The sequence below is a fragment of the Mirounga leonina genome, unplaced genomic scaffold, assembly GCF_011800145.1.
Source record: "Mirounga leonina isolate KUSES-001 unplaced genomic scaffold, KU_Mleo_1.0 Mir_129, whole genome shotgun sequence".
NCBI classification, from domain to species: domain Eukaryota; kingdom Metazoa; phylum Chordata; class Mammalia; order Carnivora; family Phocidae; genus Mirounga; species Mirounga leonina.
The window spans coordinates 14,140,293-14,156,378 of record NW_023270323.1 but is presented as its reverse complement, the minus strand read 5'-3'; the positions used below and the strand labels follow the sequence as shown (position 1 = coordinate 14,156,378).

General features: G+C 39.8%; 1 protein-coding gene across 2 annotated transcripts in view; it reads left to right on the top strand.

Annotated features, from left to right (window-relative positions):
• The window catches only part of GPAT3 (glycerol-3-phosphate acyltransferase 3), a 61,674-nt gene extending 49,918 nt beyond the window's left edge, over positions 1–11,756 (top strand). The window contains exons 8-13 of one of the 2 annotated variants that reach the window (XM_035004612.1): positions 492–607; positions 1,967–2,022; positions 3,277–3,362; positions 5,120–5,248; positions 6,147–6,226; positions 10,478–11,756. In XM_035004612.1, coding sequence (XP_034860503.1) covers positions 492–607; positions 1,967–2,022; positions 3,277–3,362; positions 5,120–5,248; positions 6,147–6,226; positions 10,478–10,574 — 564 coding nt within the window. In that variant the 3' untranslated portion in view covers positions 10,575–11,756. The remainder of the gene's footprint in view (positions 1–491; positions 608–1,966; positions 2,023–3,276; positions 3,363–5,119; positions 5,249–6,146; positions 6,227–10,477) is intronic. The other variant, XM_035004613.1, reaches the window with a different exon arrangement.
• Positions 11,757–16,086: the final 4,330 nt, after the last annotated feature.

Sequence of the window (16,086 nt, the reverse complement as noted above, 5' to 3'; positions counted from 1 at the left end):
TCCACACCCAGCTTGATCTCAAGACCCTGAGATCATGACCTGAGCTGAAATCAGGAGTCGGACGCTTACCCTTCTGAGCCACCCAGCTGCCCCTGAGTGCCATTTTCCATAGCCTTGGCTTAGGGTGCATTGTTAAGCTTTTAAGTCCTTTTCAGTCTAATGAGTGAGAAATGGTATTTCAGTGTAGTTTTAACTTGCATTTATCTTATCTTGACTAAGCTGAGAGACTTCTACTTTTTAAAGCTAGAGTATAACTAGTGTAGCAACATTTTAAGCTTAAAATTCAAAGGTGCTATTAAAGAATACCTTTTGCTTACATTTGGCCATTCATGTCCTTTGATTAGACTAAGAACTTCAGTCAGTAGAAGAAAGCCAATCTTTTCTCTTGGTGGGGAATAAGAACTTGCTGGTACTTAAAAAAAAAAAAAAAAAGCTTTCTTTGCCTCGCTGTGCCTTTTACATGTTTCTTTTTTTTTCTCATGGTACTTTAGGTTGGCCAGGTCCATGGTGGATTGATGGGAATTATTCAGAGAGCTATGGTCAAGGCTTGTCCACATGTCTGGTTTGAACGCTCAGAAATGAAGGATCGACACTTGGTCACTAAGAGGTAAGCAGTGACATTACTCAGTATCCTTTGGGGTAGCATAAATTCTGATAAATCTTGACCTTCCCACCAAAGAAGACAGGGCAGTACTAAGGATTAAACCTAAAATGTATGGAGCTTTATTTGTGGTTAGCTTTTTCTGCTGAATCACCTTAGCTACGTTCTTAAAAATTTTAAGTCTGTAGTCATAATGGGAAATACGAGATTAGAAGGCCCATACGTTTGTATTGCTGTGGCTTAGGTATAGTCCAGTCACTGAGTTTTCAGAACTAAAACTTACTACCTTGAAAGTTAAATAATTGGTAACTGTTTGCTGAGTAAAGAGATGGCTGATTGTTTGCTGGATGTCCGTTATCACTTAAGTCCATCTAGAGACAGACAGAGCTAATGCTTTTTATGAAACAGAAGGAACCTCTAGGGCTTGGGATAGAGATGAGCTACCAGAAGCCTTTGTTGGGAAACAGCTTTTTGCCTGAGGCCTTTAACTGAAGGCCCTTGGGTTATTGCTTCTAGAAACATGAAGGCGAGCTATGCTTTTTTTTTTTTTTAAGATTTTATTTATTTATCTGAGAGAGAGAGAGAGAGCGCGCACAGAGGGAGAATCAGACTCCCCACTGGTCAGAGAGCCCGATGCAGGGCTCGATCCCAGGACCCCGGGATCATGACCTGAGCCGAAGGCAGATGCTTAACCAACTGAGCCACCCAGGTGCCCCTGAAAAAAAAAAAAAAGAGTAAAATGAAAAGTACTTGTTGAAATCTGTTTAAGGTCAGTAAAACTATTTCGCAGTTGGAGATTATTTAGCATTGGGATACTGGCAGCTGTGATGTCTCTATCCGAGCCACCAGCTTCTGGTGAGCAGTTGGAAATACAGGGCTGGCTGCAGGGAAGGCAGGACCTAAGCCGCTTTCTCAGCTTTATGGTGTCTGTGTCACAGGAAAGCTGAGCCCTACTCATTTAAGGAGCTTCTTTATACTTAATAGCCACGAAGCAGACTGGTCCGGCAACCAGTATTCCCATTTTTCAGATGACAAAATATAAGTACATGGAAAAGGGCACAAACCTCCTGACATGGGGACGTCAGAGCACATGTCACATGACTACCTCGCATTCTTTTTTAAGAGTAGGCAGAAAGCACTGAAGGTCGCTCACTGTGAAATTAGAGAAATTGAAATAGTTCAGATGACCTTATGCTTTTTAGAAAGGGGCCAACTTGAGTTGATTTCCTTTACTTATGTCTTATTTTTTCCCTCCTTCTTGCTATACAATTATATTTGTGCTAGTAGAGTATAAAGAAGACCAAAGAGGACTCACACCTCTACCTTTATAAAGGTAGCATTTTGATCCTTTATTTTTCTTCACAGACTAAAAGAACACATTGCTGATAAGAAAAAACTACCCATATTAATTTTTCCTGAAGGTAAGAAAGGGTGACTGCATACCAAGCCTTAGTTGATAACAACAAGCGTGAAAAGTGTATGAGGAGGGACGCCTGGGTGGCTCAGTCGGTTAAGTGTCTGCCTTCGTCTCAGGTCATGATCCCAGGGGCCTGGGATCGAGTCCCACATCGGGCTCCTTGCTCAACGGGGAGCTTGCTTCTCCCTCTGCCTGCCGCTCTCCCTGCTTGTGCGCTCTCTCTCTTTCTCTCTGACAAATAAATAAATAAAATCTTTAAAAAAAAAAGTGTATGAAGACTTGGATTGTTCTAGATTTGGCATTCTTAGTCCAGATCTCTGCTGTCCCATAGGAATGAGCTGCGCTTTTCTGAGCTAGTAATCCCTTGCTTTCTTCTGACATTTGATGGAAGTCATGGTGTTTTGTTTTTGATTTTGTTTTTTGTTTTTGGAAGTCATCGTGCCTTTTTGATCTTAAAAGTCATTTCTGGGTAATGAACTTGGACAGGTATTGTTCATAATTTTTCAAAGGTCCTTACTTTATTTTTTAATCTTTTAAAGATTTTATTTATTTATTTGAGAGAGAGAGAGACGGAGATAGTGAGAAAGCACAAACAGGGAGGAGAGGGAGAAGCACACTCCCCGCTGAGCAGGGAGCCTGACACGGGACTCGATCCCAGGACCCTGGGATCATGACCTGAGCCAAAGGCAGACGATTAACTGACTGAGCCACCCAGGGGCCCCTCAAAGGTCCTTATTTTAAAGTATTGAAATTGTCACCTGTTATGCCAAAGTTATATCTCTAGAGCATTCAATAACAAAGTAAAAGTTTATTAAACTTGCTTAGAGCTGTTGAATTACATACTTAAGTGGGGATTGATCTATTTCACGAAATGATAGTAAACTATAATTTTGCTATGATTTGAATATTTTAGATTATTTTATTTATTTATTTATTTATTTATTTATTTATTTATTTATTTATTTATTAAGATTTTATTTATTTATTTTGAGAGAGAGAGAACGAGAGAGAACACATGAGAGGGGATAGGGTCAGAGGGCAAAGCAGACTCCCTGCCGAGCAGGGAGCCCGATGCGGGACTCGATCCCGGGACTCCAGGATCATGACCTGAGCCGAAGGCAGTCGCTTAACGAACTGAGCCACCCAGGCGCCCTGAATATTTTAGATTATTTTATATCAAAATAATTCCTTTTTAAAATTTATTTTAAAAAAGACCACCTTTAAAAATATTCACCACCTCCTTTCCACCCCTCTGCAGGGACTTGCATCAATAACACTTCAGTCATGATGTTTAAAAAGGGAAGCTTTGAAATTGGAGGAACCATACATCCAGTTGCAATTAAGGTAAAATAGATGCCCCTCCCTGGCCCCCCAAAAGGGCAGTGACTAGGTAACTTTATTTTGATATAACCTCAACCTTAAAATCTGTAAGAATAACAAGCACTTGTATACCTTTTCCCCTGCCCCAGCTTTATTGAAATATAATTGACAGATAGCATCAAAGTATGCCATATGTTGACTTGATACACTGACATATTGCAAAATGAGTGCCACCATAGTTTTAGCAAACACCTCCATCAAATCACATAATTACTCTTTCTTTTTTATGGTGAGAACATTTAAGATCTATTCTCTTAGCAACTTTCGAGTATATAATACAGTATTACGAACTATAGTCACCATGCTGTGCATTAGGTCCCCAGAACTTATTTATCTTAGAACCCAAAGTTTGTAGTCTTCAACCAACATCTCCCCGATTCCTCCAATTTGTCCTCTCTCCTTAGCCCCTGGTAACCACCCTCCTAGTCTCTCTTTCTGTCAGTTCAGCTTTTTAGATTCCACATATAAATGATACTCTAGAGTACTTCTCTTTCTCTGTCTGACTTACGTGACTTAGCATAATGCTTTCAGGGTCTATCTGTGTTGTCACAAATGTCAGGATATCCTTCTTTCTCATGGCTAAATAATACTCCATATATATATATATACACCACATGTCCTTTATTCATCTGTTGACAGGCACTTAGGTTGTTTCCAGATCTTGGTTCTTGTAAATAATACACTGCAATGAACATGAGGATGCAGATATCTCTTCAAGATCTTGCTTTCATTTCCATTGGTTATATACCCCAAAGCGGGATTGCTGGTTCATATGGTAGTTCCGTTTTTGATTTTTTGAGGACTCTCTCATATTGTTTTCCATAGTGGCTGTGTTGATTTACACCCTTACCAGGGTTCCCTTTTCTCTACATCTGTTTTTTTGGGTTTTTTTGTTTTTTTTTTTTTTAGATTTTTAAGGACAGAGCGAGAGAGAGAGCACAAACAGGGAAAGCAGGAGAGGGAGAAGCAGGCTCTCTGCTGAGCAGGGAGCCCCACGTGGGGCTTGATCCCAGGACCCTGGGATTATAACCTGAGCTGAAGGCAGATGCTTAACCGACTGAGCCACCCAGGCGCCCCTGTTTTATATACTGGAATTCTGCATTAGATGTAATTTGAAGAAAATGATTTGCAATTTGCTGCTAAGCCAAAATGTTTAGAAACCACAACTTTAGTTAAACTGAATCTCAGAGATGTTATGTAATTTGCCTCACAGTTGTACAGTTAGTTGGTAGAAAAATTGTGATGTCATTATATTAGAGATATTTAGCCAACATCGTATTCTGAAGACCTCTTGTGCGTGAGGTCTTCCTCAAGGCATTTGTGTACTCATTACTCAGATTCACCAACTGTTTACATTTTGCCCTGTTTGCTTGATAGGTACCAGGGGATTGAGTGCCAGGCATTGTATTAAGTACCTAAGACAAAACAGTAATAAGCAAAACAGTTACCGTGTCTATTTTCACCCACCTTCAGTTAAGTGGGGAGACAGATCTTTCAGACTCAGGTGGAAAACCTTCATATTGCAACACTCTGGGGCTCAGGTCAGAGGAGTTAGCTGGCCTGGTTTACTCCTTTGTTCATTTCTATCAAGCCAAGTAGCTTCTCTTTCTCTTGGGGTCTGATAGAGATGTTTGGCTTGTCACCTTGGAAACACTGACATGGATAAGAAAGGTCACCACTTCGTTCATAACTGGAATGTATTTTCTTTTCTTTTTTCTTAGTACAACCCTCAGTTTGGAGATGCATTTTGGAACAGTAGTAAATACAACATGGTGAGCTACCTGCTTCGCATGATGACCAGCTGGGCCATCGTCTGTGACGTGTGGTACATGCCCCCGATGACCAGAGAGGTATCTATCCATAAATAACAACTGGTCTTTGGTGCTTTATCCAGTCAGATCAAGGCGAGAAAACTTTTACCTGAAATCCTGGGTGCCTCCTTTCTTCACATTAGCTAGAGCTGGACTTCCTTTGTACCTTCTCAGCAAATGGGTCATTAAAAAAAAAAAAAAACGTGGGGCGCCTCGGTGGCTCACATGGTTAAGTGTCTGCCTTTGGCTCAGGTCATGATCTCCAGGTCCTGGGATCAAGCCCCACATCAGGCTCCCTGCTCAGCAGGGAGTCTGCTTCTCCCTCTCCCTCTCCCCACTGCTCCTGCTCTCTCTCTCGTTCTGTATCTCTCTGTCTGAAATGAATAAAATAAAATGTATTTAGGTTTCTTCAAATCAGCTATTTTATATTCAGAGACTCTTTTCCATAATAGTTTTTATAGTTGCTATTGGTTTAGTGAACCTACAGTTATTATGGAATGTTAAATATTGGATAAGACTAATAAAGAGCATAATAAATATATATACATGATACAAAATTAAACAATACAGTACTTAATTTTCTTGATAGAACAAATGATATCTGCTATGATTGAGAATAGAACTGAGCTAAAATGTGACTCTTACTTTTTTTTTAAAGAGACAGAGAGAAAGAGCTCGAGGGCATGCGCATGTGGGGGAGAGGGGCAGAGGGAGAGAGAATCTTAAGCAGGTGTCATGCCCAGTGGGAGCCTGACATGCGGCTGGATTCCACAACCCTGAGATCATGACCCCAGCCAACTGACCATGACCCCAACTGAGCCACCCAGGCGCCCCTGAATCTTACATTTTCAAACAAATCTAGAGACTATGATGTATTTATTTTAAGAATTATTTGAAAACTCTATTCCCAGGATGTGCATAATTTTCTTTTCCCCAGGAAGGAGAAGACGCTGTCCAGTTTGCTAACAGGGTTAAGTCTGCCATTGCTGTGCAAGGAGGATTGACTGAGCTTCCCTGGTAAGACCTTTTTTTTTTTTTATTTTTTTTAATTAAAAAATCTATCATTTTTTTTAATTAAAAAATCACTTTTAATAATGTCATTGGTTGTGCTGGTTAGCCAGAGGTTTAACGGAAAGGGACAGTGGTTTACTTGAGAGGACGATGGCTTAAAGAAGGTAGAAGTTTACCCCTCTTGCTTAAACATGGCCAGTGCAGGCTGGCGTAACAGGTCGTTCTATGATCTCCCATCCTCAGTGTGCTTCCATGACAGGGTCCAGGATGCCTACTTCAGCGCTACTCCACAGTATCGAGAATGGCTGGCAGGAAAGAATGAAAACAGGGACGCGCCCGTCTCTTTACGAGCACGGGATGGACACTTCCACCTCTGCCCATTGGCTAGACCTCAAGTTATGTGATAAGAGCTGCAAAGAAGGCTGGCGAGTGCCGTCTTTGTTCTGGAAGGCCATGTATCTAGCTAAAACTGAAGGTTCTTTTACTGAAGAAGAGAGTGAGAATGGATTTGGGAGTGGGGAATGGACCCTGGGAGCAAGGGTCTTGTTCATACTTAACGCTGGCTGTAACTCTATTGAAGAAAACTTAAAAACTTGGAAGGAAATAAGTAAAATATTTTTGTTATGGAAACCCTGGATTTAATTTTTTGCTTGTTTGAGGAAGGTTGCACTTAGGTGAGTGTATTAGTCTGCTCGGCCTGCCATAACAAATTACCACAGGCTGGGCGGCTTAAACAACAGAAATGTATTTTCTCACAGTTCTGAAGGCTGGAGGTCTGAGATCAGGGTACCAGCAAGGTCAGTTTCTGGTCAGAGCTCTCTCTCCCTTTCGGCTGGCAAATGGCCACCTTCTTGCTTTTGTGTGAATATAGAGAGAGAGGGAGAAAAGAGAGCAGGCTCACAGGTATCTCTTCTTATGGGGGCACTAATCCTACCTTGAGGATTAGTGCCTCATCTAAACCTAATTATTTCCCAAAGGTCCCATTTCCAAATACCAGTATATTGGGGGTTAGGTCTTCAATATATGAATTTGGGGGGTGGTGCATAAACATTTAGTCTGTATCAGTGAGGGTTAACTATATCTACGTTATAATGGGAGATTAATCATACTTCAAATCTTGTAAGTTTAATAAAGTCCTTCTGTTTATCTTTTTTTGGTGTTTTGAAAACACTGCATGAAAAGTTCCTGGAGGCAATTATAGTAATGCTCTAGGAGCAAGATTTGGCTGAGTCAGGCTGTCAGCCTGTTCAACCAAGAACTTGTAAACCTCCAGTGGGACTCCGGACTGCTCAGGAATTCAGCCTCTGCACTAGAGCTAACTGGATTCTTACACTCCCTTATGCAGGGGTGGGGAAAGTCTCTAGACTATTTTATCCATTCATATATTTTGAGTACAACCAATTTCACCCAAGAAACTTGTTTCTGGCATCCGTTATGCTAATTAGGAAGCCACTAATTTCTATAGTGAAAACCCATTTCTAAAATTCCTTATGTGAATTAACAAGGTTTGGGAAGTTGTTGGAAGACAAAGACAACTGAAGCCTTAGAGTGGTACCTTTGGAGGGTGGTCTTCTAATTCAGTGCCTGGCTGACCATTCCCAGAGTATGAGTCCTTGATTTAGGGCTACTTGACTGGCCCGGAGGTCAGGATTAGGGTCAAAATAGGTTAAAACTAACATTTGTATCACACTACCTAAGCTGGAATATGTGAAACTAAGTTACAGACATCATAGCATCATCAAATGACAGGCTTACACAGGTCCTAGTTTATAAATGCCCTAGTGATCCAAGTTCACTCTGGATCTGGCTTCCTCTTTTTTGCTCATTGTTTTCATTTCTTTACCCTGCTTTCTCTCACCTGACTTCTCAGCCCTGCTCCTGCCCCAAAGCCATATGAAAATCTTGGAGCTTTGGATCAGTAGCCTCATAAACCAAAGAAAGGAAGAAGTCCTTGAAAGATAACAGCCTACACAAGTCAGCCACAGGACAGATCTCAATCAGATTGGCTTAAGCAAAATCTGTCAGAAATGATCCTTAGGGGGTACCTGGGTGGCTCAGTGGGTTAAACATCTGCCTTGAGCTCACGTCATGATCTCAGGGTCCTGGGATGGAGCCCCATGTCGGGCTCCCTGCTCAGCAGGGAGTCTGCTTCTCCCTTTCCCTCTGCCCACCGCCCCTCACCCCCGCTTGTGCTCTCTCTCTCTCAAATAAATAAATAAAATCTTTAAAAAAGAAAATCTTAAAAAAAAAAGACGATCCTCAGAGTTTTTTAATTCCCTTGTATGGGGCCATATGTAATTTTGTTATAAAAGATTACTTTTAATTACCTAGCCTCTTCTTTAGGAAAAAAAAAAAAGACTCACTGCCTTTCCAGGTGTATCTGTCATTCACACATTGGGTATGAATGAACATGTCTACATTGTTTTTTTCCTAGATTAAATGGGAACTTGATTGTATCATCTCAAACAGGCTTTTATATATGGTTGCTGGCCTCCTTAGGAACTCAGATCTGCTGCCACTGCAAAGGGGAATTGGGTAAAACTTTAAAGTCTCTAGAGGGGGCATGTCACAGTTGGAGTACTCAGAACAGTGTTAGTTTTCTGAGTGCTTAGGTGAGTTGCATCAAAATCATGTCAGGATGCTCGGGGGCAAACGTTGCTAACTTTTTTGTCAGTTTTGGCCTGGACCTTAGGAAAGAAAGAATGGCCTTTCTTCTACCTCTCCCTCCTCCACTTAGTTCTGACTCTTCAGAATTCACATAAATGCTGTGAATAGTTAGAGACAGCTCCTTTGGATAAAAGAGGCTTTTGGGGACAATTGTGGGGAGCTAACAACAATTTATAACCTTGTTTCATGGAAATTTCCTGCAGCTGAGCCCCTGGAAGATGTGTGGACTGTAGTCTATTTTAAGTTGAGGACTTACTGGTAGGCTGTGTCTTGGATTTGACTCTAGAAGCCAGAACATTGCAGTGGTTCAGGCAGGCGTTTGTTTGTAGGTCAAGTTCTGTCTTCATGGCATTGAGTTCATGGGCTAACCTATGATCCATTCATCATCCTCAGAGAGCACTTGGTAAACATTTGTGCTTAACTGGGTTAAAATTAAACAGGCACAGTATGAAGTAAGCAAGTTCACCATCCATGCTCTCCTAGGAGTTCAAAATCAAAAACGTTAGATTAGGAGAGACATTGTGGCCCCTTATAGTCCAGTCTCCTCCCAGAGCTTCCAATTTGTTGTTTCTTTGTGTTGTCCAAAGAAGGAAAGGCATGCAGAGCCCTTATAACCCAGGCAGGTCTGTGTTTTCACCATCCTGGACAGAGTTCAAAGATTCACAGGGTCTGAATTAAGGAATGCTGCTTACATAGGCACTAACCACTGCTTAATTAAATGCAATTTATGATTTTGTTGTTTGTTTTTATTCTGAGTCTGTTTTGGAATATGGAAGATTACAAATACTTGAAATATATAGTGCTTTGAATGAAAATACAACTTGGTAGACATAGGATTAGATTTGAATAAGGATTAGCCCGTTTATCTTTAAGTAATTTACTCATGCATATACAGTACCCTCACCATTACTTGTGTGTATATTTTAAATGTCCTGGATGATTTTCTAGTAAGACATAGGTTGATTAGATGAAAGGAAACAATACTTCGCTTTTCTTGGGGAAAAGGATAGGTAAACAATCCTAGTTTTAATATAAAGTCCAAATATTTGACTATAGCAATCCTAACTTCTAAAAAGAAACTGAGTGGAGATATTATTCTAAATATTTTATTTTATTTCTTTAACTTATTATTATTATTATTATTATTTTTTTTTTTTTGAGAGAGAGAGAGAACAAGAGTGCAAGCCAGGGGGCGGGGTAGGGGCAGAAGGAGAGAGAGAATCTCAAGCAGACTCCATTCCCAGCACAGAGCCTGACTCAGGGTTTGATCTCACGACTCTGAGATCATGACCTGAGCCGAAATCAAGAGTCGGTTGCTTAACCAACTGAGCCAGCCAGGTGCCCCTAATTTTTTTATTCTATATTTTAATCAAGCATCAGAGAGACTGTTCCTTCCCCAAAGTAATACACATGTGGTGACTGGTAGAACAGACGCTGAAATCTTGGTCTTTCTGCTTTCCAATCCCCCGTTCTTTGCCCCAGTGCTGACCAGGCAGCCACTAAGTGTCGTGGCACGACCCTGTGTTAGCAGCTAATGCTTTTAACTCATCATTGGGAGTATCTTTTATTTATTTGCCTTTTTATTCCCAGGGATGGAGGGCTGAAGAGAGCAAAGGTGAAGGACACCTTCAAGGAAGAGCAGCAGAAGAATTACAGCAAGATGATTGTGGGCAATGGATCTCTTTGAATTGGACTGAATGCTACCCTGGTGATAAAATTTGGCTTCCCAGAACCAGCCCCTAGAAATGGAATGTGTTGGGGTTTTTTGGTGAGGGAGTGGAGTATTGTTTGGTTTTACTGGTTTTGTTTTTTGTTGTTGTTAATCTCTTCTACAGGATGGATCGTCTCTACCTCTTTATGCCAGAGGCAGAACCCACTGGGGGCCCTTTTCAGCTTTTGTTGTTGTTATAGCATTAACTTCATGAATTGTAAGGTAGTTTACTGAGTTTAAACAGATCCTGCCTTTTGTAAAATGATGATGTCATCGTTGATTGAACGAAATACTTAGGCAGGAAAAAGTGCTTCTAAAACACGTTTGGAATTCACTGTGTTTCGAACTCGTTGATATGGTAATTCTCAAAAAAATCCCCCAAGCTCTTTTCATGATTAATTTTCTTACTCCTTCTCCCCTCACCTCCCCCTTCAATCACTTAAACAGAGAGATTACACATCAGTTCAAGGTTACCTCCATGGTTACCTTCTGCAAGATCGAAAAGAAAAATGGAGGACGTTCTTTAGGAGAAAGGACAGATTTGTGTCCACTTGATCTGAAAGTTGAAAACAAATGTAAATTTTTTTTTTTTTTTTTTACTAGTGTGTTAGAAGAGAACTACTATTTGGTAAGCTGTACCAAAGAAAAGTGAGTGCAGGTTACTGTGTGTGTGCATTTATGGGTAGGCGAATTTTGAATAAACACTTTTTAGCTGGCAGCTGGTGATAAAGTTTTAAGTTTTCCTTGTTTGTACGCTAAAGATCTACATCTAGTGCCTCTCCCATCTACTGATTTGGTTTTGTGCCGAAACATATTTTCAAACAGGAGGGGCCTTTAACAACAACAAATCACATTGTCTTCAATGGGAGTATGAATGAGCCAGGTGTGTATGCTGCCCCTCACCCTCCACCCATTTGAGGTTTATTTCAGAATGTTCCCAGTTTCTTAAACAGAAAAATAAGTGGTAAAATTACTTTTTGGAAACCAAGCCTTAAATTTTTTAAAGGGGAAGATACGTGTTTCCCAGCTCACACAGCATAAGCAATGTTTGATAGCAATATAATGCCATGTTAAACTCTGAGAGTGTTATATCTCTTCTGGTAACCATGCACAAAATGTGAAACTGTCTTACAGTGAATATAAATAAATTCTATATTTCTAAATGTGTGTTGCATTGTTTTCCCTCTCCTCTACCCTCTTCTGGTTTGGGGTAAGTTAAATTCTTTCTTATTATAAACAAGGATTGTTTGTTTTTCATATCAATGACATAGCTAAATTTTATTGGACTGGAACGTCTGGGAAATGAGAACATGAACAGCTAGTTTTGGTTTGTTTTTTCTTTTTTTTTTTTAAACCTAGTTATCTGGACTTTGACCCTGTGAACTCTGCCTTGAGCAAGTCATAGACTTCACTTAATTTGTAGGTGAACTCAGGCAACTCTCTTTTAATTGACTATAGGTTATGTCCAGCATAGCCCTATCAATTATATTCTGATGGAACCAGATGGGTTTGATCCCAAAGGAACATTTGTAAACAGGTTACCCTAATGGTCAGCTATTCTTCTGTTCTTATGCTTCCCCCATTCTTTTTCCCTTTGTTCTTACCCTTTGATTCTTTACTTTGATCTTTTTTTTTTAAAGATTTTGTTTTTAAGTAATTTCTACACCCAATGGGGGCCGAACCCACCACCCACCACCGTAAGGTCAAGAGTTGCATGCTCCACTCATTGAGGCTGCCAGGGGCCTTGATTCTTCCCTTTGATCTTGACTGAAAATCAGCAAATTCAAATATGTATGTTGGGGTGACTCTTTGTCTTGTTTTTTTTCTCAGAGAGTTCCTTTTTCCCTTTAACTTTTCATATTCAATATAACTTGAGTTAATAAAGCCACTTTATTAATTAGCCCAGTTCTTGGAAAAGCTGATAGAACAACTAACGGCTGTTTGTTTGGACACCAATAAGAGGTATCTTTTCAAGAGCACTGTTAAGCAATAATGCTATCACAAAGTCATTAGAAAATCTAATGCTGGGGCGCCTGGGTGGCTCAGTCGTTAAGCGTCTGCCTTCGGCTCAGGTCATGATCCCAGGGTCCTGGGATCGAGCCCCGCATTGGGATCCCTGCTCCACGGGAAGCCTGCTTCTCCCTCTCCCACTCCCCCTGCTTGTGTTCCCTCTCTTGCTGTGTCTCTCTCTGTCAAATAAATAAATAAAATCTTAAAAAAAAAAAAAAAAAATGAAACCTTCCTTTAAAAAAAAAAAATCTAATGCTATCTCAATAAGAACTTTTGTAGGTCTTTGACTTATACAACTAGTTTTCAAGTTGTTTGGGGAATTACCATGCCTCCGCAAACATGTTCTTAGAAAGCAAATATTGCTCAGATTTAGCATATGCTCCCTAGAAATCCTGTTTTTGCATTTGTCTTCCCTAATATTATTTTACACCTACTTTAGAAATACTCTACCCAGAATTTAGTCTTCTAAACTTCTGAGTCGTCTGTAGTTATAACGGGATATCAAGGGTAGGCAGAATTTGGTAGAATAATCACATGAGAATAAGACCTTTCATCTAACCCTTGCATAGATTCATTCATTGAGCCTCACGTTTGCCTTTTTAAATTCCAACTCTGTCCTGGCCATATTTACAGACACAGGGTTCTAGGAATGCCAAGATTTTCCGAAATATCCTGGATTGGATGAGCAACCATGGTAGGAAACAGTAAATATACTCGAAGCATGGGAAATAGTTCCGGATCATAGTCTGGCACAAAGAACAGTCGTGAGGGAAGTATTCCTGGCTAAGCAGACTTTCCAAGGCACATTCAGCTTTGTGTTGGTGGTTTGCCATCATCCCTTCTGTGCATATGTTGCACTTCGGGCATTCTGTTGATAACTCAAGGGTTCTTCATTTCTTGTGACTATAGATAATGTTCTGTGGTCACGAGGACTGTCTTTTGGCCAGAGTTGCTTTCAGTCTTTGTCTCTGAGATGTGGCTTTCTGCCAGGCCTGAGGAGGATGTGATAGGAGGTAGGGCAAAGCTGGCGTTTGGGATCGGTACTGAAAACTAGGGGCCCTGGTAAGGATCTTGACAAAAGCTGTGGGCTTGCTTTTGTTTATTTAACACTGGTTTCTAGTGGATCGATGCTAGTAGTATTTGATGTTATTTTTTGGAATAATGGTTAAGATGTTGAGATTGAGAGTCACAAAGACGTTTTCTAATTGTGGCTCTAGGACTCACAGGCTTTGCAGCCTTTGACAATTCTCTGATTCTCAGTTATATTCTTTTTTATTTATTGTGAGATTATAGAATACACACAAGTGTATATAAAAGTGTGCAGGTACACTTTAAGGACAATGATAAATTGCACACTTATTTCCCAGTGTTACCCTGGATACATGTTACTCAGGCCGGTAAGTAGAATATGAATGACTGTATATCCTAGAAGGCATGAAAAGTCACAACTTGTTATTCCTTTTACTATTGATGGACAGTAGTGTTTTTTTTAGCTTTGTTGTAAATGTCTCCTGGTATACACGCACAAGAGTTTTTCTCTAGTTGGTATGTTTAATAGGAATTAGGATTTCTCCATAGTAGAATACCAGAATGTTTAACTTTAGTGTAGAAACTTCCAAACTGTTTCCAAAAAGGTTGTACCATTTTACATGACCTATCAGCAGTGTAGGAGAGCAGCATTTATATTTAGTGTAATAACATATTTGGATTCATTTTTTATTATTTTATTTTGTACTTTCTCTTTCTTCCTTTCTTTCATTTTTTTCTCCTTTGTCTTCTTTTGAACTTACTACTTTCCCTTTCCCATTTTCTCTACTTAAATTAGAGGTTAATGGTCTTATTTCTATTTGTTCTGTGGTTACCTTATAAATTTCATCTTTCATACTTATCAAAGTCTAAATTGGATCACTATCCTTACACTGCTGAACAATTCAAGGACCCTAGGACTTGAATTCCAATCATTCACCACCACCCCTCCACCAATTTATATGATATTATGAATTTAAGTTATTTACATAATCCCACAAGTTGTCATCAGCAGCAGCATGGTTATTACTTTATACAGTCAATGTTCACCCACACTTTTACCACTTTTTTTGTTATTCCTCACCTCTTAATTTTACCATCTGGGATCACAGTTTGATAATGGCTAACCCCTTTTTATGTTTTCTGAAAGTATATTTTATACTCATTCTTGAAAGTTATTGCTGGATGTAGAAGTTTATGTTCAGATTGAGTTATTTTTCTCTGAGCACACTAAAGATCATTCTGTAGTTGGTATTGAGAAGTCAGCTACCAGCCTGATTATGATTTTTTTGAAGGTAATATTTCTTCTAGTGTATTTAAAATCATTTCTTAGTTTTTGTTATTGCACAAGTTCACTCTGTTGTATCTAGGTGTGGATTTCTTGTTAATTATCTCGCTTGTGACAGTCTGGGTTCTTATCCGTGGATTGATATTTTTTATCAATTCTCAAAAGTTCTCAGATATCCCTTTAGATATTGTCTTTGTCTCAGTTTCCCACTCCTGTCCCTTTAGAAGTCTGATTAAACAAATATTAGACTTTCTCATTCTGTCCTACATGTCTCTTAAACCCTTTTTTATATTTTCCATTTCTTTGCTCTCTAGACTTTTTTTCTGGACAATCTTTAGTTGTACTATTTCACTAATGCCGTCTTCAGTTCTATCTGATCTACTGTTCTTTCATTGATTTTTTAATTTTAGTTTTTAAATTTCTTATTTTTGAGTTATATTTGGTTCTTTTTTTTTTTTTTTTTGACAGAGAGATAGAGAGCACAAGTAGGCAGAGAGGCAGGCAGAGGGAGAAGGAGAAGCAGACTCTCCACCGAGCAGGGAGTCCGACGTGGGGCTCAATCCCAGGACCCTGGGATCATGACCTGAGCCGAAGGCAGCCGCTTAACCGACTGAGCCACCCAGGTGCCCCATATTTGGTTCTTTTTCAAATGTACTTACTCTTGAATAAGTTTTGAAGTATCTTATGCTTATTGGTTTTATATTTTTTCCAATAATTTCAAAATCTTACATCTTTTGAGGGTAGGAGTCATCCCCCCCCGCCCTCCGCTGCTTCTCATTAATGGAGTCTTATTTCGTTTTGTGTTTAGAGATATCTCATGATGATCTGTCATTTTCTATGGATTTTTATCATCCATTAGGCCTTTAGAGCAGGAATCAGCCAACTATAGCCCATAGGCTAAGTCCCACCCTCTGCCTGTGTTTGTAAATAACATTTTATTGTAAGCCAGCCACACCTACTTACTTATACATTGTCGGTGTTTGCTTCCGAATTATAGCTGCAACAGTGGCTGATTGGTCCACAAAGCTTAAAATATTTGCTCTCTGGCCCTTCACCCAGAATAGTTTGCCTACCCTGCTCTAGGGCATTAGCAATCTGGGACCACTTTAAACTAAATTATTGGCTGGAGGTTTATTGAACCATCATGTAAACAGTGAGAATTTA